Raw genomic sequence first — 26980 nt, 5'->3', positions numbered from 1 at the left:
AAAGGGCAAACTGAACTGGGAGTGGTGGAAGGCATTTGTGTGATTCCGGTTTGTGCTGGTAATGTCACTCTGGTGCACATGAGGGCTGTTTCACACAGTGGACATACAGGTTTGGACAGGTTTAGACTGTTAGCATATGTAAGGTTGTGATTACTTCTCCCCCTCCTTGTTAAGTGATGGAATCCACGTTGTTAAGCAGGCACACAGATGTGTAACTTGACCTTGCACTGTGTAAATAATTTAAAATCTCTCTGTCTCAACAAAGAGGGATAAAGTTCACCTTCCCTTCGTTGCCACACATTACCGGGGAGGAGCCAGACAGCCTTGAAGCGGAAATGGTGTCACACTGACCGACAAGTTCGGCTGATCTCGTGTTTGACCTGGAGAGCAGCAAGCTGATTTCAAATGCATGCATTGACTGTTGCACAGAATTAGTTTTTTTCTGTGTGTTCAAAATGTGCATTCCCTAAAGGCAAAATGTGTGAAGAGAAAAAATCCAGTTCTTCCATGATCCCGGAAAAAGGTATCAATTTACAGACAGGAGGAAGAGCTGAGAGAGGCTTAATGTGGGTAAACAGAGTGCTGTGCATTCTCATTAACACTCAACATGCAAGGACATGAAACCCGTCAGGCTGCAAGTCATCTTCCACCGAGACAAAGCTCTTTCCTCCTGCCACAAAACAATGCCTGTGGGTCAGGGCCCATTATGAAAGCACTCTGTCACAAGACGAGAGCCTCACAGGAATGCTGTTGTGACACATGCACATTGTTGACGCAAGGATTAAACATTAAACCGCTCAGAAGCACACACTTCAGCTGCCAAAAGGGCGGGAGCTTTAACCGGCACTGGTTGGTCGTTGGCTTGTATTTATCTTTCCACTTTGTCCTCCGCCACCTTCCAACGGTCGTCAGGGTTATCAGAGAAAAAGAGCTCCTAACTGCAGCCAGGTGCAGCGCGGTGTGATGATTCACACAGCAGACAAAATACTGCACAACAGATTGCATGTTTGGAGGTTTGCAGAGGTGTGTGTGCGTGGTTATGTGTGTGCGTGTGTGTGTGTGTGTGTGTGTGTGTGTGTGTGTGTGTGTGTGTGTGTGTGTGTGTGTGTGTGTGTGTGTGTGTGTGTGTGTGTGTGTGTGTGTGTGTGTGTGTGTGTGTGTGTGTGTGTGTCATATGCCATGTAATGATCTCTGGCTCAGCCCTGGTGCAGAAGTTCAGCAGGAGTTCAGGGCATTTTCATTATTCATGCTTTTCTGTGTATCGAATGCTGGAACCAGGAGCGTCTTTTCTCTCAGAAATGGTCCAACTGCCTCAGTGTTCCTCCTCTATATTCAATCTGCTGTATTTTATTCCTGTCTCAGCTGTGGAGTAACAGAATTTAATAGGAGGTTGATTTATTTATGTCTTTATTTTATCCGTATTTGCTACTTGGATTTAGACTGTAACGTGCAATAAGTACAAGAAATGCATCGGTGTCATTCTTTACAGAAGGGTTTCTTCACTTTAATGTGGGTTGGCAACACTTTGAAAAATCCCTTCTTAACAGTTCGAGGAAAGCCAAGCCACCTGGAAATCTCATGACTTCCTGTATCTAATTCCAGGCCAAGCTATCAGACTGTCTGACTAGCAGCTTTCATTGAGGGGTGTAAACGTTGAATGTCAAGCATGTTTGCCAGAGCCGGCGTTGAATCAGGCATTAGTACTCATGTAATGTCTGCAGTGAACTCGTATGCCCCGGTAAAACCCTGATTACATTTTCTCCCTGTCTTACAGATTTATAGCACACGATGGCCTCAAAGGGAAATCTGGCATCGGCTGGAATTGTGAAAAAACTGCTACGTAGGCCGTTCATTTTTTTAAATGCAGTCTGAAGTCCAACTGTAATGACAGATGTTAACTATAGCTGGCAGTTTTATTGCAATTATTTGTAATCTGAAATGTTCACCGGCGGCGGCAAAACAGAGTGAAGGTATGACACCACCAACAGAGAATACAGAACAAAGTCCTCTTTCATGTCGCTGCGTGCTGTGTTGGTGGACTGTGACCTCATCCAAAGTTTACACGCCGCCGCCTCATGTTGCTTTATCTTCAAAACTTGCAAACCAGCACATTCCAGCCCTCAGTGGCAGCAGAAAAAGAAAAAAAAAAACACCAGCGTGCAGATCCTGCAGCACTGCGAGGGACGTGATAAGCAAAGGAACACTTAAAAAGTGAGAACAATTCAGAGAGCGACAATGCATAGGCAGATGCACACTTCCATAAGCGGAGGGGCAGAGATGTGTAGTATATAGGTCAGTTGTGAGTCTGATTGAAGCCTTGCGTGTCTGCTTACTCAGCAGCCTGCACACCAAGCTTAGCTTGCTTTCAGTCTTTTTTTAAACGGGCCAAAGGGTAGTAAACAGCGACGAGGAGGCTCACAGCCTTCACAGCTGATTGGCTTGATGCTCGCCTGACATAAACAGGAAACAGGCCATACTGGTTGGTGGGTGTTGGGTTGGAGGGGGTTGTGTGTGTGTGTGGGGGGGTATAGAATAAAGCAGAATGAGGTTGACAAAGACAAAGTGAGTAAACCGTAAGGGGTTTAGATTTGATGGGAGAAAAAAGGTTTGCCGTGTGAGTCATTGTCCAATTCAGCCTATGATTCACTTTTTTGCATTGTCAGCAGGCAATCATGGTGATGAGCTGTGTCAACCATCACACACACACACACGCTCGACAAAGCCACGTCCATGCAGGCGCTGTCTGATTCTGCAAAGAGTTTGTTTTAAAACGTGGCGATCTGTGCTTACTTTTGTTCCAGAGAGAGAGAGAGGAATAAAGCTCTCTTGCTGTGATTCTTGTATTCATGAAATTTATTTGCACCTTTTCGGGAAAGAATTGCACCTCTAATTGCTCACTTCTTTTTCAAGCTGAACATGTGAGGCTGGTATAATTTATTCACATTTTTATTTTTATCCGTTGAAACTTTGTTTGTTTTTTCGTAAGCGTAGACATACGATGACCAAATCAATTTCACTTCCCTAGTTACTCATATTTCTGGATAACCATTAGCACAAGTTCCCCTTTTTTAACCTGTTTGGTGTACAAGTCTCTTTTTGTTCAGTGGGTATACGTGCCAGTTGGTATAACATCAAACAGGAGGCAGTGGTTTGAGCTGATAGCAGTAGATTGTGTTCAGTTCAGGTGTCTTCATAGTAAAGTCCCGGATATCTCCGCGTGAGACGTGGGGTTGTTGCGTGACGCTCAGAGGCCTGTGACGCAGCCACACAGCGCATAGTGGAAATAATGACTGACATGTCAATTCTGTTACCCAGAAAGCTTTCAGAAAAACACCCCCCCCTCTCCCTTCGTCCTCGTGCCTGTCTTTGAAGGTCGTATGAGAAACAAGAGAGAGCCCTACAGCCACCTCTGCTGACTGGTTCAAACAGGCCCTGAGAGGAATGGGGGCGGCGCTGCGTGAGGAGTGGTACACTGAGCATGCCCAGTGAGGAGGAATGCCTTGTGATGGCAACACAGTGGGCTCTCCCATCTGCTGATGGAGCATGCACTCCTCGCCCCCGGGCCCTTTTCCATCCAGTCTAGTGAGCAGCCAGATCAATTTACTGTGGAATGAACACGAGCGAGGAGCCGACGCTCGCGTATACACACACACATGTTCCTTATGGACGACGGCAGCAGTGACGCAACGCCCTGCACCGCACAGACAGCACCCACAGGAATTCACTCATGCATGCAAAAGGTAGCGCGACTGAGGTCGAATCAAAGGGCCGATATATTATTCAGGGAAAATGGCGTTCCAGTTGAAGTTCCCGATGCTTCATCTTCTAGATGTCTCCCTCCAAAACAGGAAGGTCGATATTCTGGCTGCCTTTCCTCCATCTCATTTTCTGTAGAATACTGCTGACTCATCTGAATCCCACGGGCTGAGGTGCCTTCATCTGTCGTCAGGGCGCATGGCAACGACTGGCGATGGCATTTTAAGGATGAATGGCGCTGACTGACATTTTCATTGTTGATCTGTTGCTGTTTCACCAGGCCTGTTTAGCTAAAACGCCAGAAGAAGACGCCTCATTTCTGGGCAATGCTATCATGCTCCCACCCACACACATGCAAAGTGAGACCACATGTTTTCCTTCTTATGAATAATTGAGAAGCGCTGCCTTGTAGTTGAGCAGGTGCTGACGATGCACCCAGGGTGGCACACCTAACAATACTGACAAAATGGTGTGGCATGAGGAGTGACATTTAAGACATATTGATGCTAAGGTGAATCGTCAGGCTGCCTAATGGCCTGTGAGTCAAAGCAGGCAAACACACTTCCCACTACTGATTCCGTTAGAACTTCCAAAATGTTAATTTCATCAATTAAATGCAAATCGAGTTATAATTCAGCTCTAGCTGCTCACTCTTACGTTCTATGAATAATGGAAACGTATTGTGGGAGGATCTAATGTGTTCTTTTATTTGCGAAGTCAGGCCTGTGCATTGTGACACGCTGATGAGTGTCTCCTTAAGTGATTAAGCTGAGCTATACACGAATCATCCCAGGCCTAATGGTGCATCGTCTGAAGGATGATCAAAAAGCAGCGCCAAGATGAGGCAGAGATGTTCTTCAATGATCCACAGATGATACCGATAATGAAGTGCTCAAAGGGAATTTTGGGGCGTGACGGACACGTCCGCCTTCTCCTCCAGAATCAACAACTGAGGCATTTTAATTCAATGTCCAGACTCGTCTCTAAAACCTCACCCATTCGTACCAAGTAGGATGTCCTTCGTTGGCCCATCCTTCATCACCCCCTCCCTGTTTGACCCCTCAACCCCAAACCATTACAGCCAATTCCGGATTGAGCAGCGCAGCCTGGTCGTCGCCCCACCCCTCCTCTCTTCAGGGTTTCTAAATCAGGAGCGTCTGACATCGTCTCCACCTACTCCCACATCTCCCTGCAACTCCCGGTGACCTCTATCTAGCCCGCGCTATTGGAATATTGCACAAACTAATGCTGCTGTAATGCTTTATAGCATCCCAGCGTTTAAACACAACCTGCAGCCACATGTACACAGACATCGTGCCAACAAAAGGCAGACAGCTGCAGTTCAAAGCTTAGCAACAGCTGCGTTCCATTGTCTGTCCAGGAGCTGACTGACATTTGAAGCTGGCAATGGCTGCTTTTAAACGCTTCTATTCTTTCTCTGGCCTTCTCATTGTTCCCTCCATCCATTCCTCTTTGTTCTAGACCACCAAACTGTTCTCATTCCTGTGATGTTTTGGGTCTCACTGAGGTATGCCTAGACACCGCAGTCTCTGAGATTCTCCCACAGTCACCAGGGAAGCACATAGTACACTCCTGATTTACCCCCAGATACTCCAGAGTCTTCACTGTCAATAAGGCGTTGGAATGATACTTGGCAGGCTATGTTTTGCATCACCCCCCCGCCTCTCTCCTCCCACCCCCACATCCTCACCCTCCATGCATGTTTGTATGTAGCTTTCAAACCCTTCACATCCCAGAAAGGAGCCCAGGATTTATGAGCGCATGGGCCGCCCGGAGCGACAGCTCCAGAGTAAGACGAGTATTTCCTGCACACATTTGGGAGGGGAGCTGCGGGAGGGAGGCGTTGCTTTTGTGTGTGTGTGTGTGTGTGTGTGTGTGTGTGTGTGTGTGTGTGTGTGTGTGTGTGTGTGTGTGTGTGTGTGTGTGTGTGTGTGTGTGTGTGTGTGTGTGTGCGCGCGTGGGTAGGTGGACAGCTTCCATAGAAACACTATCCAGTGACACTTGAAGAGCGTCATCAAGGGGAGGTGTGCTGTGTGTGTGTGTGTGTGTGTGTGTGTGTGTGTGTGTGTGTGTGTGTGTGTGTGTGTGTGTGTGTGTGTGCATGCGTGTGTGTGTTCATGGAGGGGGCGTAATTCTGGGAAAAAGCCCATGGGGTCTGCAGGGCTGTGATTGACAGTTACCTCTGCTGCTTACTGGCCTTCAGGGAGAGACTCTCAACAACAGCTGCTGCTTCAGACTCACCCTGAACTGTTGCTACCTCCAGGTTAAATACATCCACATTTGAGATGTCGGATTACGAATGTTCAAATGCCTTGTTTCAGATCACTGAGCAGAAATCTGACAAAAAGAGGACAGCACATTTCCTTATAATCCTGCTAAACTGACATGCATTTGCAAAGTAACCGAGCCGCTCTCTTTGTCCTGTGCCACTGGGTGCGGACGTGAGGATTACAGTGACTTCATGGCGTGTTGTGTAAGAGCGTGGGGCGAGGCTTGAAAACCGAGCCATGTGAGGCAAACAAAAGTGCTGATGCACTGAAATGAGAGCTAGTGTTTCTGAAGGCACGCAGATACAAAAACCCCGGGCAGAAGTCAGATGTCAGAGAGGACAGACAGCATCCGGACTCATCTGGCTTGTGTGGACCGTCCATGGTGAGGGGCCAAATGTGAGCGGGATTAGAGGGGGGTCTATTCCAGTACAGAGTGAAAGGTCACAGTGTAAGTTGATAAAGGCAGGAGGCAGAGCTTGGGGCTGCTTCCAGGCCAGCTAGTCAGCTGACGCCTGCAGCTGCATTTGGAACATCAATATGAGCCTTGTTCAGCCTCCTCCCCGTCCCTCTAAAACTCTCTTTCTCCCTCCCTCTCCTGCTCGCTCGGCATCCCCTCTCACCCCCCCCCCCTCCTCACCGTCTCCCCTCACGCTGTTTCCTTTTTTTTTTTTTTTCTGGCTCTGATTTATGAAAGTAGGGCATGTGCCCATAACTGCTGCATCAAGGCACATGGCTGAGCCTCTAGAGGCAGCGAGGCTCTGTTTACATCAGCCCAGACAACTGCACTGCATTGCACAATCGCCACAGGCAAGCTCTGTTATATAAAGATGGGGCCATGTTTGCTCCATTGTTTCTGTTTTTCTGGTTCATCCTGTCTGTAATTCCTGAACTGCACAAATCTGGATGAAAAATAATTCTTCTAATCTTTAGTGTCCAGCTTTTGAACGAAGACTGCATGTGCCACCCATGTGACGAACATCAAATTTCATATTTTTCAGGATGAAATTAATCAAGCATATTCGGATCAAGTGCCTTGAGAGCAGCTTTACGAACTTAAATAGCTGTTGTTGTTTTTTGTGGATTTCGTTTACAAATGTTTGATTTTGTCTCTAGGTTTTGTTGGATTTTGCTTATTGTTGAGAGGTAAATTGGCACAAGAATATTACAGCAACAAATTCAACAAATGCCACGATTTCACCAGCGAGTGTCTCTTCGGGCATGACAATTATTCCCTTATGTAGAACTGAGACTCGTCCTGATCAGTTTCCATGGTGACAAATCAGACCGTTCAGCCTGCGGAGGACAGAATCTATACTCTAATGAAAGAATCTGTGCCAGAACCCCGAGACAATGGAGGAATGTGTAGGCAGACCTGTGGTTGGGTCCAGGTTGATAATGGAAATCCCTGTGAGTGGGTCCGTCAGTGTGAAACACCAGCATCCTTCAGTTCTACTCCTTCACCACACAGCTGACAGAATCCTGATGGCGACTGAAAAACAAGACCAGTTTCTGTTATCACAAACCATTAACTCTTTAATGGAGCACAGGCTAGACTTTCAAAGTACAGCCATGAAATGGAGCTCAGAAGCGACACAAGGAATGTTCCCTGTCCATATGCTAAAGCGGTGCTGACTCAACAACGGGCTGTTTTGCTGCAGCTCCTTGCAGGAGCCTCTTTTACACGTGATCGTTCACAGCCGAGGGTTTTAGAGAGCTGTACATTTTAATCAGAAGTCTGCCTGCCCATGATGGTGATAAAGAAGCTTTTAATCATCACATATATACATAGTTGAATGTTGTGCACTTTGGTTTCCTTGAGGAGCAGTGAGCAATACAATCTAAACAATCTTTTGCCTAATTTCTGTCCATACCTGAGAGGGTAGCAGCCTCTTCCCTCATGTTAGGTGTATAAACTGAGACAAACACGATATTGCATTGCTTTGTTGCATTGCCATTTAATTTTATGTTCATTTCAGGAATCATTTTGTTTCTTTGCTCCTATATAAGCATCTTTGACACAGCCTCATCTTGGCTCGACTGGTGTCCTTTTATTTTGCCCTACCCTGCTGTATTTGGGCAGTCTGGTTGACATGGAGGGTTTGTCGTTATTGCTCTGTGGAAGCAGCAAAGGAAGTAACTGAGGCTCATTTATGTAAAGATGCAGCAGAGAGGCAGGAGGGCGACATGACTCTAAGTGTCCACCCAGAAGTCAGGGGATGATAAAGAAGCTGTTGGCAGTAAACGGCTAACTCAAAGCAGAAAATCAAATGAAAATATCTTCAAATTTCTGGGATCTCCTTAACCTCCTCTTCATCAGCCACCATGTGACAGGAAAGGCAAACGCTGGCTGTTGACATGTTATTCCTTTGATTACAAAGTGCTCAGAAAAACACACATAAAGCAACGCACTAGGTGTCGCAGCGCGATCTCTGTATAAGGAGGACGAGAGAGAAGATTGCACGATATTGAATTGCTTATTTCCTATAATGATTTTGCTGAAATTGGTTTATTTGTCTGTTTGTTGATTGAAAACCTATGAATGTACATTGATTAGCTTTAATCTGGATCCTGAAACTGTGCTTATTCAATTTGGAAATGTAACAAATGTTACAGAGTTAGGGAACTAGATCCTGAAGAAAAACCGCCATAAATGAAATGTTATTACTGATTCGCTGTCAGTTTAATAATGAAAACAAATTCATATTGGCCGGGTAGGTTTTCATGGTCGATAAGTCAGATTATGAGGAGTGTTCATGGGAGTGTTACATTTAGGTGTAATTATGTTGAAAAAGGAGGATTTGTGCCCTCTAAGGGCTCTTTATAGTCTTACTTACAGCGACGCTTTGCAATGCGTCGTCGTATAAATATTCTTTAGCAGGAAGGCAAACATCTTTCTATTCAATCTGATGCCCTAACCCAAATAAACATTTTTCTTGTTTTTTTACACATTCAAAGATAGCCCCCACCCCCTGCTTCCTCTTTGTTGGTCGATCTCTTTGTAGAAGTCCTTGTATCCTCGACGCTTCCTTCACCCTCTCTCCCCCTTCCAACGCCTACACTCCTCTCCTCCACTCTCATAACTCAGCTGTTACTTGGCAACGTGGTCCCAGCTTGGCCCAGCATCAGCCCTGTTGCCGTGGCAATGCAACGCATGATGCACACATGGTAAACATGTTTACTTTAAGAAGCCAGCTCTGTGTGAACAAAAAAAAACCTCCCCATATATACTGAATTCTATAAACTCCATCAAAGGGTTGGCTCCAACATCAGCTAGTGTGCGAATAATACCAGTGTAGTCTCAGGCAGCAGCGGGATATTTACCATTGTTGTCTCGGCAAAAGAAACTATTAGGAAGACAGATTTTTAGTTTTACAATTTGATGTCATGTCTCTGTTAGAGCTGATGAGAGACTCTCCATCACCATCACCGTACGTTCAGTATCTCCACTTACAGCCTGGACTGTACGGTTCTGGGAAACAAACCTCTTCTCCACGCTCTGAGTAACACTGCATCTGTCGTCATAGCAACCTGATCCATCATCTGCAGGGGGATCAATTGATACATTATTAACTGAGGCGCGGCCCTTCTTCTCTGCTTTCAGTTCACGTCTCCTTATTCTGCCTTCAAGCATCCATTATTGACATCTGTGCCTGCCCACTCACTGAGCTGAAGAATAGAAAGCTGTCATGTCTCCCTCTGAGAAATATGATTCCAATTCTGTATTTTTCCCAGAAAACCAGCACGTTTTTTGACCCACATGAAAGGCATTAGGGAGATTGAAGCTGTAATTTTTACTGATGCTTTGTTCTTTCCGTGACACATCTCGACGCAACCGCTTTGTTTGTTTCATTGTAAGGAAGATAAGTGTAACCTGAAGTCATCCAGAGGCCATTCCTACATGTGGTCAGAATCCTAAACAAAGTGGAGGAATGAGGGTCTTTGTCATACAGACCAGATGAATTAACATGAACCGAGGCTTAACAGAGGGAGGGATGGATGTAATGCGACACACATAGTCTGTTCAGAACGCTGTTTTTACTGGAGCAGGGCATTCATAGCTTCAGGGGACGACACGCCGTGACGATGCCTGCCCTTCGTCCGTGTCTTCCATCGTGTTGCTCTAAATGTAAGTGGAGCCTGGAGGCGCTGAGATGGGTGGGGGACTTGGGTTCGTAGGGAAGGAAAGCGAGCGAAAGAAAGACACATACATTATCGGAAAATGTGTGCTAAATGGATGATGTCAGCAGCAGCACTTTGACATTTTAATGTCATCTCTGAGGGAATTACATCATTAGCCCTCTTTCCTGGCCTGGCTCAATGCTGGGAAAACCTCCTAATGGATGTCAACAAGCCGTCCCTGTGGAAGAACGGAGCATGTGGGGAGGGGCTGGGCGTTGGTGGGGGGTGGCGGAGACATGGATGCGCTTTCAGTGGGTTTTACACTATGCAATGTGACAGAAGCCTCACGCTGAGCTTCATCCGGACTAAAAGCCTCCGATGCATTTCTCGCCTACAGATGAACTCAATCTGCATCATCGTCCTTATCAAACAAAGTGCAATCATCTGCGAGCTCAACACCCACCCTCCATGCTGACCCCAGACGACCCGGCCTGTAACGGCTCACAGTGGAGTTGTTTGTTAATTATTGTATGCATGTATAATTACAGGAGGACCCCCCCAGTCACAGTGTGGCTCACTGCTGCACACGCGCTGTGCGATATTTGATTCATTAATTATCTACGAGTTTATTAAAAGTAAATCAAGTCCAGGAATGTCGGCTTCAGACAAAAAAATGTTGAGAACTTTTCTGTCTGTCTGGATGTGCATATTTTTAAAAAAATGTTTCCCATGCTAATGAAAGCAGCGCCGTGCTTTGAGAACAAACACTAAACGCTGCACATATTTTGATGAATATAATCACATGTAGCTATAAATGGTGAAGGGAGATCAAGGATTTTCTGTAAAGTAGGTCTGATGGAGAATATTCATGGGGCCCAGCTGAGTCAAAGCACGCTGGGGATATGTTGTGTGATCTTGCAGGGACTCATAAATCAACAGTGTGTGGAGGAGAGGTCTGAAATCTGACTAAATGACTACACTTGGGCTGCATGTATGATGGTCAGACTGACAAGTAGGCTAGCAGCTGCCGTCTTTGTACTGTTCTCATCTTAGGCTGGTAATGGATTTGACTGCATGGTGGATCATCTAAGACGCGAAGAGGATTTGGTGGAGACTGAAAGGGATAGACGAGAGTGACGCGGCTATATCGTATTTCCTGAGCACAAAAGAGCTTCAGTCGGAGCATGAGAATCAGATGTTGTATATGACATGGCTCCAGTCTTCGCCTCGACCTCTTGAGGACCATCATGTGCGAGTCGAAGCCCATCTGGCTGCTATTATCTCACTGACTGTGAGCCTGTAATCTCCCACACTAGTTCATTGAGAAAAGCAGATTTCAAGCGACAAATCCAGGGTCCCAGATGACAAATCGGTCAGAACTTTGCAGTAATAAGTGTGACTTATGCTGCGGCACCCTCATAACATGGAAATAGAGGGTGTTGTCTACTTTCTGTCTATTCCCCTTTAGTGATTTTCTTCTTCTTCTATCACACATTTTAACTTGAATGCAGAACATTCCAAACTGTGCTTTTTAATGTATGACAGGGCCAAATGCTTTTCATGCAACCTACAAAAGCAAGTGCTTCCCGTCCCTCGTGTAAGGTTACCGTGATGTCATCTCTAGGCATTCACATGCTCATCCATATGCAGACTGAAGATGGTTACATAAACAACAAACAAAATGTAGAATAGCTCTGCATGCGCAACCCACAGTTATAAAAATAGTATGCATGAATGAATAGCATCAAACAAGTGGGCTGACATACCCCTTTATGTGCTCGCCTCAGATTCCAATTTAGCTTTGCATTGGGAATTGATGAGACACAGAGCTCTAAGCAAATGTCCTCAAAGCTGATGGTTACACAAGATGCAAGGCTTCAAACCCACTTTGTGATTCTCGAGTGAACGAGTGGGTTGCAGCTGCTGAGCTGCACAGGGCGATATGGTAACAGAGTTCTGCAAGCCCAAGAAAATATAATAAAATACAAAAGTTACACCAAGGTTACATTGTACGTAAAGGGAAGTAGGAGTGATCTTTTTTCTTATATTTTTAGATGATTATAGTTGTGGGAGTCGGGGTTGCTCTATCATGTTTCAAGGTTAAGGCCCCCTTTATCATTGCCATAAAACAAAGCAGATGTTGGGGAAAGAAAGGAGCTGGGAAGCCAAGGGAGAGAGAGATCTGAGGAGAGAAGAGATGAGGAGAGAACCGAGGAGCTGGTGGTTTCATCACATTCCAACCTGAGGAGATGAGGGAGCTTAAAAGGTACACTTTGGTATTTGTGGAAATAGTTTATTTGGTTTTTAAAATAAGTTGTAATGCATTGTCATTGAATGCTGAACACATTTCTCAGGTGATAGAAAAATAAAAGCAGAATAAATGCAAAGCCATGCAGAAATGTAAACATGCACATGGTGACGCACATGAGGAATTTGCATGACGCTGTGTCACAAAAGCCTGCAAGCTTAGAGATTCTCCAGATGTCATAAATTCCAGATGACTGTTACTAGAAATACAAGGCAGCAGTTGTGTTTACCTCTGCCTCACCTGGTGGTAGCAGAATTTTGGTGTTGGTTTGTCGCTATTGTTTCCAGCAAAGAAGGTCAAATATTTACATGCATGACAAGTAAACTAAAACTGTCCCACAAGGACTTTACTGCAATTAAGTCAAAGAGTCGCTCCATGTTGGGTGTAGACTCACCGTTAGATTAGAGGATATCAGATCTCAGGTCAAAATGCCAAAAATAAAGAAGCAGTTAGCTTAGCTTAGCATTCAAACAGGAGTCAGCCAACCAGATTCTGCCCAGAATTAGCAATAAGGTTCAGGGATTTGGGGTGGATTTGGGTTAAGTTCAGCTGAATACAGTTCAGAGCACCAAAACCAATGAAAACATGAATTAATGAACTTAAACGGGGGTTTGTTGGGTTCAGTTGGGTTTTATCTGTCTGTTAAAGTGCTTTGAAATGCCTGCTGCGATTATAAGCTATATATATAAAAATTGATCGATTGATTGATCGATTGACCAATTGATTCAGACAAAACAAAAATAGCATCTATGCAAAGCAAATGTAGACATGGATTGACACAAATGTGCTTAACTTGATGTGTCAATGGAAAATGTTCAAACATTCCAATAAACACAAACCCTACAGCAGTCCAGGCTGAACACACACCAAGGTGTTAGCTGGGTTGGCTAGTTGTCAGTGGTGTCAGTCTTCTAACCTACTTGTCAGCACAGAAAGGAAAAAACACATTTTTTAAAATGTCAAGCTGTTTTATACGCAGACTAGAAAAGCTAAAGATGACTGAAATGAGGAAAAGGTTATCCTGAGCCAGATTGTGATTACGGTGCACATTCAGGAACGTTTGGGTACCCGTCTACTTCAAACTAGTAGACTAGTTTCCTGTGTCGAAGTCTTCCTCCCCCTGAGACAATGTCTGAATCCACCCCCAGGCTTGTTGTGAAATACTATTTCCCATTTCCACATAATTATTAATATTGCATTATTAATGTCAGACTACAGCAGGAAACCATCTTAGTAAAACCAAGAGCGGAAGTGGAGGATTGCTACGTTTTTGTGGGGGCCCCACATTCCCCAGAGCGCCCATGCCCCCACTCCAGGCCCCCTCTCCGCTTCCTGTGCAGCAACATGCCCGCTCAACCCTTCCCTTCCCTGTTCCCAGCTCGGTCAAGCTCCAGCTCCCTCTTCCCGCCACTCCAAATACATTATTTACACTCTGCTCCCCTCCCTTCAGCTCGGCTCAGAAGAATCAGGGCAGAGGGAAATAACACCACTGTATACCCCCCCCCCCCGTCCCCCATGCACACAACCACACAAGCTCCACCATCCCTCCACCAGCACCACCCCACCTGCTCGCTCTTTTCTCACTCTGCAGGATGAAAATACAGCGCAATGAAGAACTCCGACAATGGGAAACTCTGTGAGGCCCCAGCCCTCCATTAATCCCCCCCGACATGCCTCCCCAGGGCAGGGATTTGCTACAAGTCAATGCAGGAGACCTACAGTATGCAAAACAAGCCTGTCTGACTCTCCCATGATTTTCAAAGGCCTGCACTGCCTGTGAGACAGGAAAGCAGATCAGAGGGGGGGGGGGGGGCAGGGAGGGAGGGAAGGCGGGAGGGGGGAGGACGTGGGTGCAACTGTGCACACAGTCTGGTTAGTTAACCCTTTCCTCCCTCTCCAGTGCCGTTGCATGTGTCACTTCCCTCTTTTCGCTTCTCTCCTGCCCCCCCCCCCACCACCACCACCACCACCACAGATTAAACCGATGACAGATGACAGGATGGAAACCGATTCAAACAATATTCTGCAGCTGTTATCCTCTTTGTGTCTCTCCGTGACAAAAGTCACACTTGTTACCACGCCAAAATACGACAACTGCCCAGCATAAACAGGAAGTTGCAGGTCATGTGATGCACTCGCTCCTTTAAGGCAGAGTGGTGCTATTGAATTTCTGCCTTATCAGGCTGCTCGTGATGAGGAGATAGGTGGAGGCTGGTGGTGGTGTGGGGTGACATTAAGATTGTCAGTTAGGGTTGGGGAGGATGGTGATGGTGGTGGTGGTGTGTGTGTGTGGGGGGGGGGTGTCCACACCCTGCAGCTCAGACTCACAGGGAATGTAAACAACCGATTTGAATAGACACTCCAGGACGACTCATGGAGGAAGGGGAAGCAGACAAAGTTAAATTAGCATGAGGGGAGCAGCAGAGAAATGGAAAAAACAGATGAGAGTCAGGCATTGCCCCACAGACGAGGAGAAATCCGCCAGGATTTGTAGCCTGCTTTACATTCACGTGATTGACTCCACCGCCCCCCTCCCCCCTCTTTTTTTTCCACCCATGCTCAGACCCTTTGAGATGGAAAAATGGGTCATCTGTGTGGAAGTTAATACTCCGAGCACGCACAGTGCTGCTTTATTTTAAGGATGCGCCTCGGAAAATGTTTCTCCCCTTGCTGCTGAGCACCATAGAGAAGGCGCTGGGTAATTAATATGCTGTTGCTGCTGTGTGCACACACACACACACACACACACACACACACACACACACACAGTGCAGAGAGCTGCAGTCTTAGATATGCAGCTGCTGGCTCAACCTGGACATGTCTCATATTTCTCCCCGGCCTGCCCTCTCCACGACAACAGTACAGTAAGCTGCACACTATGGCACCACCATGACATCACAGACAGGGTGCAGACAGTGTGGCTCTGAGTGTCGTTGAGCAGGAAATCATGTTCCAAAGCACATGGAGTCTTTGGATGACAAACAGTGATCAGGAACCAACGGGCGGCAAATCCTTTCCTGGGAGGCTGCTGCTGCTCAGATACAACAATCTCAAATTTAGACCGGTGTAGCAGAGAGCTATGTGAAGCTGGCATGCAAAACATACACGACGGCTATTTCTGGCTGCCTTTAACTCCCAAACACAGCTGCTCCAATAGAAATCCGATCTGTGTATGTTCACCACTCAGTAGACAAAGCAGCAATCAAACATTGACATTCAACCTGGAGTAACACAGAAAAGGTGATCACCGCTGCTGATAACATTTCCAGTAATGAGTTACGGAGCTCAAATGATTGTAATATTCCCTAAAAAAAAAACATTTCAAACAACTGGAATCCATGCAATCACATCAAGTTGAAAGGCAGGCTGCTTTGTTCCGAGCAAGTCAGTCCAGTCTGTCGGTCCCTAATCCTGTATTGTAACATCTTCTTCAGTAACAGTTTATTTTCCTGCACCTGCAGTGAAGGAACAGGTTGCGTCTGTCAACGTGAGCTCATAAGAAAGCATTACAAACTGTTAAAAACATCACCCTCCTGCGCACATTTTCTCTGTGCTGCAGGCACGGCCATTGTTATTGCCGTCACCTGGAACTGTTGGGCTCTCAGCAACCTCCATTCAGTTCCCTTATGTGGAGCCAGTCTGCAAACACTGCCCGGAGCAACACTTCCCCCTACTGCACAAGAAGAGCCAGTTTTGTCATTTCCATTTTTTTTTCTCTCTTTCCCTGCCCGCTACGTGAGGCAGGAGGAGCTGACTCATAATCCATTCATACATACTCAGAGTGGAAATGCCATTAAAATAATAACATTAAATTACAGTATATAATCAATGGCATTAATATTCCGCTGTGGAGGCAGAGTGGGTTTCATTTTAGATAAAAACAGTCTCATGGAGTCCTGTCAAAGCTTGTTTCATATAGTTTACTTTGTGATGGTGTGTTTTCCAAGCAAACAGCACTGGTGTGGTATCCTTTAGTGACCCCCTTGCGCTCTCCAGTCTGCAGGGAACAGAGCATGTAGCCAGCAGCTGAGTGTTTATTTACAGGGGAAGCAGGCCAGTGGTGCACTGTGTGGACAAGGTCTGAACCTGTTCCTACCCCCAGCAGACCACAGCTCCAGCTTGACCTCCAGCAGACTGTTATTCCCCTCCTCTGCCTCCCAAAAGGGCAGATTAACAAGGAGTCACTTCTTCTGGATGCACACTCAGGGCCAGACGTCTCAATTTCCACCACACGGCAAAATTGCAGGACTGCTGGATAAAAGAGCAGCCTGAGAACATGAGATGATGGAAAATAGAACACTGGCTACCATTTAGTCTTCAGTCGACATTTCTGGGCTGCTGTTCAATTTTCATTTTCATTCCTAATGTAGAAAAACTATTTTTCCCAGCTCTTGTTTCCTGGCAACCCCAGGGCCTGGGTTGCTCTGGCCAGAGCCCTTAGAAAAACAGCTGCAGACAGGGATAAAAATAATTAGAGCTCGATTGGTCCTCCAAGAGGGGCTCTCGACTTACTCTCTTCCCCGACCAGCTGCTCCACTTTCGCTGCTCTGCACACATAATAAAACCGTTCGTACTAGACATGGCTTAGTGTTCGTATCAATGCAGGAGTTGGTAATAGAAATATTGTACTGTACTCTCAAGACACCGATTCAATCTTGTTCTGGCTTACAGCGAAGGCTCAAGAGCTCATTGACTGTTGTACCCTTTCAAAAACGTACCTCAATTTCACTCCCTTGCATTTCCATCGAATTATTCCCCCCGCCATGCTACTTCCCATTTATTCTTAAAAAACAAAACACATTACAATATGTATCATTCATTCAAAATGACTGCACAGATAAAAACAGCTCCTTCATGGCCTTGCTTTAAATTTTCCTGTGCATCACTACTGCCATCTGCTGGCGACAGGAAACTCACGCAGGACTGGTTTCATGTTTTATTCTTGATTTTAAACACAAAAGTACATCCAGATATGAAAGATGGAAATATAAAATAACATTATCATTGCCAAAAAACATTTTTTATTGTAGGCAAGCTCAGATATTACATGTATGCTACCTACACCAAAATATGAATCAAACCACTTACTTATGTTTTTTAGTTAGCGTGTATCAAAAATTGACATATAACAATTACTTTTGAAATAAATAAAATAAAAGTTTAACTGGAAAACCTAAGAACTATAATATGGAATGTGTTTTAACATTTCCCAAAAAAACGTAGTCTTGACTGAGGCGCTTCATTCTCCAAGCGTCACGACGGGGACAGCCTTTCACCTCTGTAGTCACATGATACACACAACATACGACACACACCCTCACGGAAAGGTAACACACCTGCACACACATTCACTCTACGTCATCCTCTGTCAAGGACTGGGAGCTGATGATTCTCTGAAAACAAGAAAAACACACATGTAAAATGTTCTCAAATTACAGGGAAATAACCACGTATTGTTAATATTCCCATTTCTGTCTTAGAGATGAAATAACTGAGAGCTACTGACACATGGCTCTCGGCTTTGGATGGTTCTAAGATTGATTTGGCACCCTTTCTTGTCCCAGAAAACCACAGCGGACGACTGGGGGGTTTATTAAGGGTGCTGCTGAAGACACCTTGAATCAGATGTTGCAGGAACCCCTCACCTGGCTGACGCTGGGCAGTTTGGTAAGCAGCATCTGGAAGACTGGAGATGGCAGTGTCTGCTCCAGAACCTGAAGCAGCTGCCGGGGCTGACCACATACTGCAAGCGCATTGGTCAGGTGGTCCACACCTTTCTCAAATTCACCTGGGATTTTTTTTTTTTTAAAGATAAAAATATACATACATATTAGAAGTCAGCAAATTTTTATATAACTTGCACATTTGGCATGCATAAACAACAGGCAGATGTGTTGCTGACCTTGTGACAGATACTCCTCTCCCTGTTGGATTTCATCAAGGAAAAACTTCTGGACTGCTTCCGCGTCTTTTAAATCAGGCAGCTGGTAAATAAAAATCAGAAGAGAATTATCACCCACGCGTGGCGTCATGTGAAGATGAATTACCTTCAGTCAATGCGTTTATATTTACTCCACCTTTGCTAGTCCAGACTTCTTAGTAGAGACATTTTTCTTTCTTCTACCTGCAGGACAGTAGTAGCTTTTAGACAGATGGGGTGTTTACGTCGCTCGTTTTCAACAGGAAACACAAACATTAAGCCACACATTTCACCCGCTATTTATTTATGCTAGTATGTAGCAGTGATCCCAGTGGGAAAGGTGTTTCTGGTTCCTTTCTGAATCGGGTTCCAGCAGGTTGTCCTCCACATGGACGCCTCCACCCCGCGGCTGCCGCGACCTGCGCGGAGGCTAACTTGCTGTTTTTGTCGCAACACTTACGTTCACGTAGCTTCTCTTTGAATCGCGGGTCGCTCCGTCGCTTCCGGTCGAAATAAACGCAGTAGGCGAGGAAAAGAGCTCCGCACACGCCGGCGATCAGCGCACTAGTCCTGCCGCTCATCATGTCACAAACTTCATAGATAAAGCCCGCAGCACACTAGCTGGCTAGCAGCTAGCCTGATGCTAAGGAAGTATAGCGAGGACATACGTCATCGGTGACGCAGGACGTTACATTGACGTCATGACGCTACTCCGTTGGTTTCTGTCGTGTTGATACTTTTGAACGGGTGAACAGTATATTGTAAAATAATTCAAGTCGAGTCGGTTTTTTTAGCTTTATTATAGAATGAATTTATCGGTTGTAATAAATCAATGAAACAGATGAGTTTGTTTTTTAGTCAAATCCATCAGGAACTGAAGTGGCTCATCCCTCAGCATCAACCCACTGTAGATCACATGTTCTTCAACCCTTTTTCTACGAAGGCACAATTTTGTGGCTTCTGTTCATTGTTGCTGCAGTAGTTTGTAGTTGTGAACTGTGTGGGTTTCTGTCGCATCAATGTTTTAGTTTCTGCCTGAGAATCAAACGGCCCTCCTTCAACCTGCTGACCCAAAAGCACAAGAAAAATTATTTCCAGTAGCTCAAAAACCTCCACAGACAAAAAGGACTCTCTGTGGAGCCATAAAACTAATAACTGTGGGGGGCCTAGGGACCCATCGTGTCTGTAGGAGAATGAAGCTGATGCTGAAGGGAACTCTGGGGTTAGAGAAGAGGTCAAGGATCGTTCCCCAGTGGCAGACGGTCACCTCACTGCAAATCCATAGAAAATCCGGGTTTGGTGGTCGCAGCACAAAAAACCCGGGAATATTTGGAGGTATTTGTCTTAAATGAATGGGAGAAGATTCCCACTTATAGCTACTAGAAGCTGCTGTGTGACTCTGCATGGTGTTTACAGCAGATCACTGGAAGTACCGGAAGTGCTGGTCATCAGAGGGATGAATCAGCTCACTTCATTTCACTGTCGTAATCAGTAACAGCGCGACTTATCGTTTAATTTTAAAAAAAACCTCTTGAACACTGAACAACTGTTGAGTGATTGTCTCTCAAAAAACACACACAAATGAATAAGCAATAAAAAGCTAGAAGTATATTTAGCTAATAAATCAAAATGCATTAGAGGTTGAAGAATTTTGCTTTCAAGACCTCAACACCGAGCAAACTAACATGTAATTGCATGGAGATAAGTTTTGGTAATACTTAGAATTGTAATAAGTTTAACTTTTAGTAAAGTCGAAATATAACCATAAACTAAGGACAACTAGTGTATGTGCATGAAGGATTCACACTATGAATAAATTAAATATTATAATGTAAAATATTAAACTTTCAAGAACTCCCTTAGAAATAGTAAAAAAGAAAAAAAAATAATTTACAAGTTTACAAGATGCATTTTAAATATCAAAGTTAAATGTATTAATAATATTAAAAGCTCCCATGTACAAGCTGTATTTGTTTATCAATAATGTAGGTAGATAGTGTTTACCACAGCACCTTCACTTGTTACGCTTATTATTAGAAGTTTTATATAAAATAGCTACTTCACTCAACTCTAATGTAATGTATTTTTTCAAATATACATAGAAAATGCATTTACATTAGAGTTGTAGGAAGCACTTATCATTTCTGGTGAAAAGGGGCAGAGATTCCCTCTGGAATGAAGAGAACGTATCAATAAAACTAAATATTGCAGTGAATTACAAGTACTGTATTTAAAGATTTTTATCAGATGGTAGGAGACACTGAATACTTCACAAACTATGGCATTTATTTCAAACAGAGGCTTCTGCTTTGCTTACATTTTTACAATAAATTACACAGTGACCATCATCAGATGAGCCTAATAAATACTATTGAGCAGTTTTTCAATAAGCTCCATTACAGTCTCTTTTCCTATGATCCAGAACACATCCCATATACAGGTTCGTACAGCTTGAGAGTCAGCCCATGTACAGGTTGGAATACAGCTGCATCCAAAACCTCCATTCTTTCTTAACAAGCATAAGCCATAGAAAAGCAAAACAGAGTCAGAACTAAAGCAAAATATGGGAATTTTAAAAAAAAACCCCCAAAAAAACAGAACTAATGAAACTAAAAAAGAGGAAAAATAAAACATGAAGGAACTCAAATTTGTTCATACAAGAAAAAGAGGACAAAAGGAGCAGAACAAACATGCTGTAACCCTCAGTATTTACACTCAAACTATAGTTAAAACTGTAAAACTGTCTGTACATAAAAGTACATGTTATTAACAGTGAAAGATATTAAATAGTTCGACTCAAAACACTTCTCAATATACAAATATATAACAAAACCATACAATTACATACAAGTGTCAAACAAAATGTAACCAGGTTATCATACAGTAGGGGGCCTATACAAAGGAAACACTGGGGATGTCTTTAGAAATGTATACACATACGGCACCGTTTAATATAAATGCACATTTACAATATTTTTACCTCTAATCTGCTCATATTACAGGAAAAAGAACCATACATCTCAGGTAGGGTTTGAGTGTGACAGGAAGCTAACATGTCATAAGTCATTGTGAGAAAAAAATAGGCCAACAAAAAAAATGTGTTGCTTGGTGTAATGAAGCCAAAGTGTACTTCATTAAAAACTTCATGTTTGAAACGCTGCAATTAGCAGTTCATGCTGTAAATACTTTTGGCTGCCTTCAACTTAACATGATCCAGTTGCCAATGTGCAATAACGGGTCAGGGGAAGTTAATGTAAGATAAAAAGAACAAGAAGCACATGAATAAAAAGCTGATTAAAAGTAATGAACCGTTGTATTCACCACCTCCCTCTTTGCACGTGTTATACTGATAGTTATACCCAGACTGGAGAAGTACTCAGTAGTCGCTTACAGGTGATCCAGTATAAGAGTTCTATTATTACACTTAAATATGATCATTTGCTGATTACAACCTTCATTCCTTCACTGCCAGCTCACTCACACAGCGTTATTTGTCTTTTTGAGGGGCGCAATAAAACAACCGACCCCCTGAAAAGCTCAGGAAAACGACAGCTGCCCCGTGGAAAAGAACAAAAAGGCACTACAGTATCATTCCATTTTCGTCCAATGAGGATGTCAGCGGACGTCCGATGGTCTGAAACCCTACCCGACAACACTCGCGTGTATAGGACCAGATGGCTGTGCGAGATAAGAGCATCTTCAAACACTTGATGTTTCACACATGAAGACCTCCTGACTGAGGGCAGACTGGGAAATGTTTCATTTCCAACACCCTCAATGCCAATGTGGCAGTAATCCTCTGAGTTTCTCATGATGACATGGTAAGCACAGGCTCCGCCATGTAGAGCGATGAGGACAGTGCACAGAGGGCCCTTCTCCAGAAACCAACCCTTACCAATACATCTTTATCAAACAAAAACAATTATTGCTTGCAAAAACAATTCATATAAATGTTCAGTTGCGGACTGCGCAAAAGACAATTTTGTATATATTTTTTTTTGACAAAATTCATCCCCTTAAACAATCTTCATAAAAGTGCACTTAAGTGCATTAGCTTGCCAAGAAAACAGTTGTCAATAAAAAATAGTGCTTTTTTCATTTCTTTTTTGTCTCTGGTCTGGTTTTTGTGCCCCAGTAGTTACTATAAGTAGGTTGACTTGTCCGTCCTGTCGGGGGGAAGTGGGGGTGGTGTCCCCGGGGTGCTGGTTAAGTGCTTCGTGCAGTTATTTTTTTGCTGGTTTGTCCTGTCACCTGCACTCTACCGAGACCCCAGAGTTCTGAGAAGAAGAGGAGGACGATGACACCGGAGGGTCGGCCAGTGTCAGCATGACTGCTGCAGTCAGCGAGCTCGAGGATGGGGATGAGGAGGAGGAGGATGAAGTGGAAGCGGCCACAGTGCCTGCAGAACAGAGACGGTTTGGTTACGGTAAGCCTAGAGGCAGGTAGATGGATACTCCACAAAGACTTGCTTGTAAGGTCCAAAGAAACTAGTTTTTGCTGAATAATGACCTAAAAGGCACATTGGTGACATCAGAGTAATTGATCCCCCCCGAAAAAATTCACAGTAACATTAGCTACTACATGGTTTCATTAATGTTTCACCCACACCGATGTGGGACTAACGGATTGCATGTCAGACCAACAGTTTCTTCTGGTTTTGTCCGACCCAAGCAGAGTTCACCAGCTTTCAGGTCTCATCAAACACACCCCACCTCACTGACAGAACAGGAGAGACAGGCGGTGGCAGACAGCTGAACCAGCATCCACTGAAAACAATTTATCAATTCTTACTTAGAAATAAAAATAAAATATTAAAAGTGAGAATAAATACAGGTTCTGGTTAAGTCTTTGATTTATTTTTGTCTTTGGTATCTAAACAGAGTTTTGGTAAACATGTCTCACCATTGTCTCATGGAAAAAGGTCTTCAAAATGATATGAAGTGGAAAAATATGAGTTTGTAATTGTCTTTTAAATACTAATTACTGAGTAAAGACTGTCTCCACAAACTTAAGACATGATTTGGATCATGGATCCTGTAAATCAGGTACTCACTTTCCCGTTCCTTCTTCTTCATGCGTTTTCGTCGCCTGTCGATTGAGGCCACCTCAGACTTGAGGGAGAGGTAGTGGTTCCTGATGTCCTGCAGCTTCTCCTGAAGAAATGAAATCCTCTCAAGACCGTTCATCTTTTCCAGGTCAGCTAAGAGGACAAAAACAATGCATCTTAGGGTCAACAGTGAAAAGACACTGTCGTAGTTAGAGATATCAACAACATAGAAGTTAAGTTTAATTTACTGGTTAATATCTAGCAAAAACAATCAGTGACAAATGAACCTAACGTAACACTAACACATCTGGAAGCTCCACTTGTAGACACGCGGTGATCTTCCGTGGTTGTCTCTGTGCGGGGCGTGGTCAGCATCAGCCTGCTTGTGGTATTTATGGCTCGTGGGGGGAGATCGTCCGTGACACTTGGGTGAAGTGGCAGCCTTCACTTCGGATGTGCTGTTCTTCGAGGCAATTGATTTGGTTGTGCCTTCAACAACAGACTGGTCTTCACTGTCGCTGCTGTTCGCTGCATGGGATTTCAAATGGCAGAGAATTTTTAAAAAGGCATTGAAGATACAGACGCCACAAAATCTTTCACCTCCCATCCAAAATCTGTACGTCTAAATAGAACTTCTGACACTTGGAATGGGAAAGGCTAACTGAGCATCAGCAACCCGAGCAACGTTGCTCCTTACCCGTCTTCCTATTCTTTTTTGGAGGCACATCGAGGCTCTTGCGGTTTGGCTTGTGTTTCTTTGAGGTTCCACCTGTCAGTGACTCTTTCTGCCGCTTCTGACTCACAGAAGCTACAAGGAAAATGGAAGAAGTCAGGGAACAGGTAGACTGTGAAATGACTTGTCAGCATGTATGTCTTTGGGGAGAAAAACTGAATTTGGAGATACAAAACATGTGGTGTAATCCACACTGGTCGCTATTTGTACCTTTGGACTTTTGCTCGCTCTCCTGCTGGCTGCTGCTGCTCAGCTCTAAGCTGCAGCTGCTGCTGCTGTTGCAGGAGGGGCTGACCTCAAACACCTTCAAGGGGGAACCTGCCCCCTCCTCCTGTGGAAGGTCTTGCAGCTCCCCTCCCAGACTCTCCACTTCCACAGTGCTGCTGTCCGTCTCGCTGCGCCCGCCCGCCACTTCCTCCTGTGTGGGTCCTGGAGGAAGAGGGTCAGAAAGGCAAAGTGGGGGCTCTGAAGGCAAGGCGGGGGTTATGGATGGCGGAGGGGAGGAAGGTTGTGCTTGGCCTGAGTCCTCCATCGTACTGCCCCCTACTGAGGGGGACTCTGGGGTTGTGGGTGGTGTGTTGAGTACAGAGTTGCTGCCACTGCTGGGGAACTCTTGGAGTTTATCGTTCTCCATTTGCTCCTCTGAGACTTCGTCCTCGGGTCCGACATCCTGATCGACACTCTGCTCCTCCAAACATGAGGGTACAGGAGGAGGAGGAGAATTGGCCACCTCTGTGTCCGAGTCGGAGAACAACTCCTTGAGTGTCTTCTTGGGCCATTGGGCCTGGATGCTGGACCACACGTCCTTTTGGCCTTTGGAGCGAACAGCTGGCCTTTCCTCTGCGATCCCAGACATTTTGGCCCTCTTCTCAGGAATCTCCCAGAAGCCAGATTGTCTGCCGGTTTTGGTCTTCTCTTTCATTCCATTGTACTTCTTTGAAGGGGATCCTTTGGTTTTTGGTCGACTTTGCTCCATTTCCTCTGCCTGTGAATCAGCCGGTGCTGCACCCTCATCGTCTGAGCTGCTGCTTGAGGACACCCCTCTCTCTTCACCGGGGCCGACCACTCTTTCCTCCATCTTCCTCGGAGAGCCTCCAGGCAACCGGTCGGCACTCCTGGTATTTCTGGTCTTGGCTTTGGATTGGTCTTTCGGAGTCTTCTCTGCTGCGGTGTCAGATTTCCTCTTCCTGCTGCTCGCCTCTCCCTCTGGCTCCGTTTGGATTCGACGCTTCCCGGCGTCTGCACTCTCTCCTCCAGCTACACCTTGGTTCTTTGCTGAGACCGGAGGTTTGGATCCCTCCGGAGGAGTTCCACTCTCCCAGCACTCAGATGTTTGTGTGGGGTCCGGCTGGGCCTTTCTGGGACTGCCTTTGCAACCTGGGGGGCGATCCTGTTCGTGATGTTCTCCCTCCTCATCCTCGTGTCCACTTTCATCTGTGGACATCTCAGAGGCTGAGGAAAACAGATCTTCAGTTATTTGAGCAAGATATCAGGAAACATAAACACACCACTTCAGAGTCAGTCCTGATCTGCTGTAAGTATGCATGTGGACTACAGGCTAATGAGTGTTGCTACCTTGCAGGCCATTGAGGATAGAAGTAATTTCTATAGACTTGACTGGAGACTGCTGAGTCCCTTTGTCCTCACCCTCGTCCATCTTGGAAAAGACATCCTGACTCAGGCCACATTTGGAGCGTGGGACACGGTTAGCATTGGATGAAGGGCCGAGGACTTCCCTGTCATTGAGCCTCTCCAGCCGGTCTCGTTCCCTCTCGGCTTTGTTCTGTTAGAATTTAACACAGTCAGCGATCCGCCTCATCATATCACACCAGGTTTTAAGTTGGTAAGGCACCATTATGCAAACATGTACCTTTATTTTTTTGCGGTGCTTTATTTTTGGTACGTTCTTATTGGCGGGGCGTACAATCTTGTCTGCTTTGATCCACTCATCATATCTAAAAAAAAAAAAAAAACAACAAGCAGAAAGAAGAGAGGATTTCATAAAACAGATCCTTGAAAGCAGCTCAATAATATTCACTCACACCACCCACCACACAGACACCTCTACTGGCCGACCCCAAACATGTTGCTGTGACACAAAAAGCCTCAACAGCAAAGGAAGGAATCCCATGGTACTATGTGGAAAAAAGACAAACCTTAACGATGAAGAAAGAAACAATATTAACACCGACCACCACACAAATCATGTTCAACAAACTTCCAACAGTACCAAGGATGCTACTTGGGTCGAATGAGGAAAAATGAAAGGTTTCACGACATTGCACACGACAGACACAATGCAGAGAACACCCCACCCGTCTTTCATAGTGCGAGAGTGCAAGAGGACCACACAACAATATTGAGACAATGAAATGCTGATTGCGCGAGTTAACCTCGGTGTCATGGTACCCTAACACTCTACGTAACACTACATTAACCCTGACCCACTGGGGAGGGAGGGGGAGGGGGTTGAGAGGTAGAGGTGAGTGTAGCGGCACTTGATTTGGCCTTTCAGACATCCAAAGGGTGACTGACACTAAAATATCCTACTGTGTTTAACCAAAACCACTGTTCGTTAAAACCGATTCAAATTCTGGCCTGTCTGTGGATGTTTTTGTAGCGAGACAGACATCTGGGGGACAGACAGGGGAATCAGACAAAACTGAGCGAGGGAAGTTGAGGAGCGATCCACATCAACCCGCTACTCAATTCTGTTTCTGCCACCAGACGACCCAGAGTCCTCCATGATCAGAGTGCCGACCATTGGGACGGGACCGGATGAAGCAGAATTGGGAGGAAGGGGTGT

The 26980-nt window shown here is 45.1% G+C and overlaps 2 protein-coding genes and 1 non-coding gene across 7 annotated transcripts in view; all 3 read right to left on the bottom strand.

The window, feature by feature from the left end:
* Positions 1-17397: 17397 nt before the first annotated feature.
* tomm20a (translocase of outer mitochondrial membrane 20) lies at positions 17398-19050 on the bottom strand. Its single transcript, XM_068327160.1, has 5 exons — positions 18855-19050; positions 18552-18598; positions 18377-18458; positions 18120-18262; positions 17398-17867 (listed from the first exon to the last, which is right to left on the bottom strand). The coding sequence occupies exons 1-5, from the start codon at positions 18976-18978 to the stop codon at positions 17823-17825; spliced, it is 441 nt and encodes a 146-aa protein (XP_068183261.1). The 5' UTR covers positions 18979-19050; the 3' UTR covers positions 17398-17822.
* Positions 17944-18079, bottom strand: LOC137604507 (small nucleolar RNA SNORA14). The gene has a single exon (XR_011037594.1). It is a non-coding gene; the product is annotated as a small nucleolar RNA SNORA14 (small nucleolar RNA).
* A 1543-nt stretch (positions 19051-20593) lies between the features above and the next one.
* arid4b (AT-rich interaction domain 4B) overlaps positions 20594-26980 on the bottom strand; it is a 44864-nt gene continuing 38477 nt past the window's right edge. For 4 of the 5 annotated variants that reach the window (XM_068328273.1, XM_068328277.1, XM_068328274.1 and 1 more), the window contains 7 exons: positions 26045-26129; positions 25750-25957; positions 24385-25626; positions 24139-24249; positions 23745-23969; positions 23448-23594; positions 20594-22793 (listed from right to left, as the gene is read on the bottom strand). In XM_068328273.1, coding sequence (XP_068184374.1) covers positions 22642-22793; positions 23448-23594; positions 23745-23969; positions 24139-24249; positions 24385-25626; positions 25750-25957; positions 26045-26129 — 2170 coding nt within the window. In that variant the 3' untranslated portion in view covers positions 20594-22641. The remainder of the gene's footprint in view (positions 22794-23447; positions 23595-23744; positions 23970-24138; positions 24250-24384; positions 25627-25749; positions 25958-26044; positions 26130-26980) is intronic. The other variant, XM_068328276.1, reaches the window with a different exon arrangement.

Source organism: Antennarius striatus, chromosome 11 (assembly GCF_040054535.1).
Source record: "Antennarius striatus isolate MH-2024 chromosome 11, ASM4005453v1, whole genome shotgun sequence".
NCBI lineage: Eukaryota > Metazoa > Chordata > Actinopteri > Lophiiformes > Antennariidae > Antennarius > Antennarius striatus.
The sequence above is the reverse complement of the archived record's forward strand: the minus strand, read 5'-3'. Positions and strand labels throughout refer to the sequence as shown.

Coding starts and splice junctions, on each gene's coding strand:
- tomm20a (XM_068327160.1), bottom strand. CDS start 18,978: ATGATGAGCGGCAGGACTAGTGCGCTGATCGCCGGCGTGTGCGGAGCT. Junction 18,599..18,854: donor CAAAGAGAAGCTACGTGAAC/GTAAGTGTTGCG, acceptor ACTGTCCTGCAG/GTAGAAGAAAGAAAAATGTC. Junction 18,263..18,376: donor AGAGGAGTATCTGTCACAAG/GTCAGCAACACA, acceptor AAAAAATCCCAG/GTGAATTTGAGAAAGGTGTG.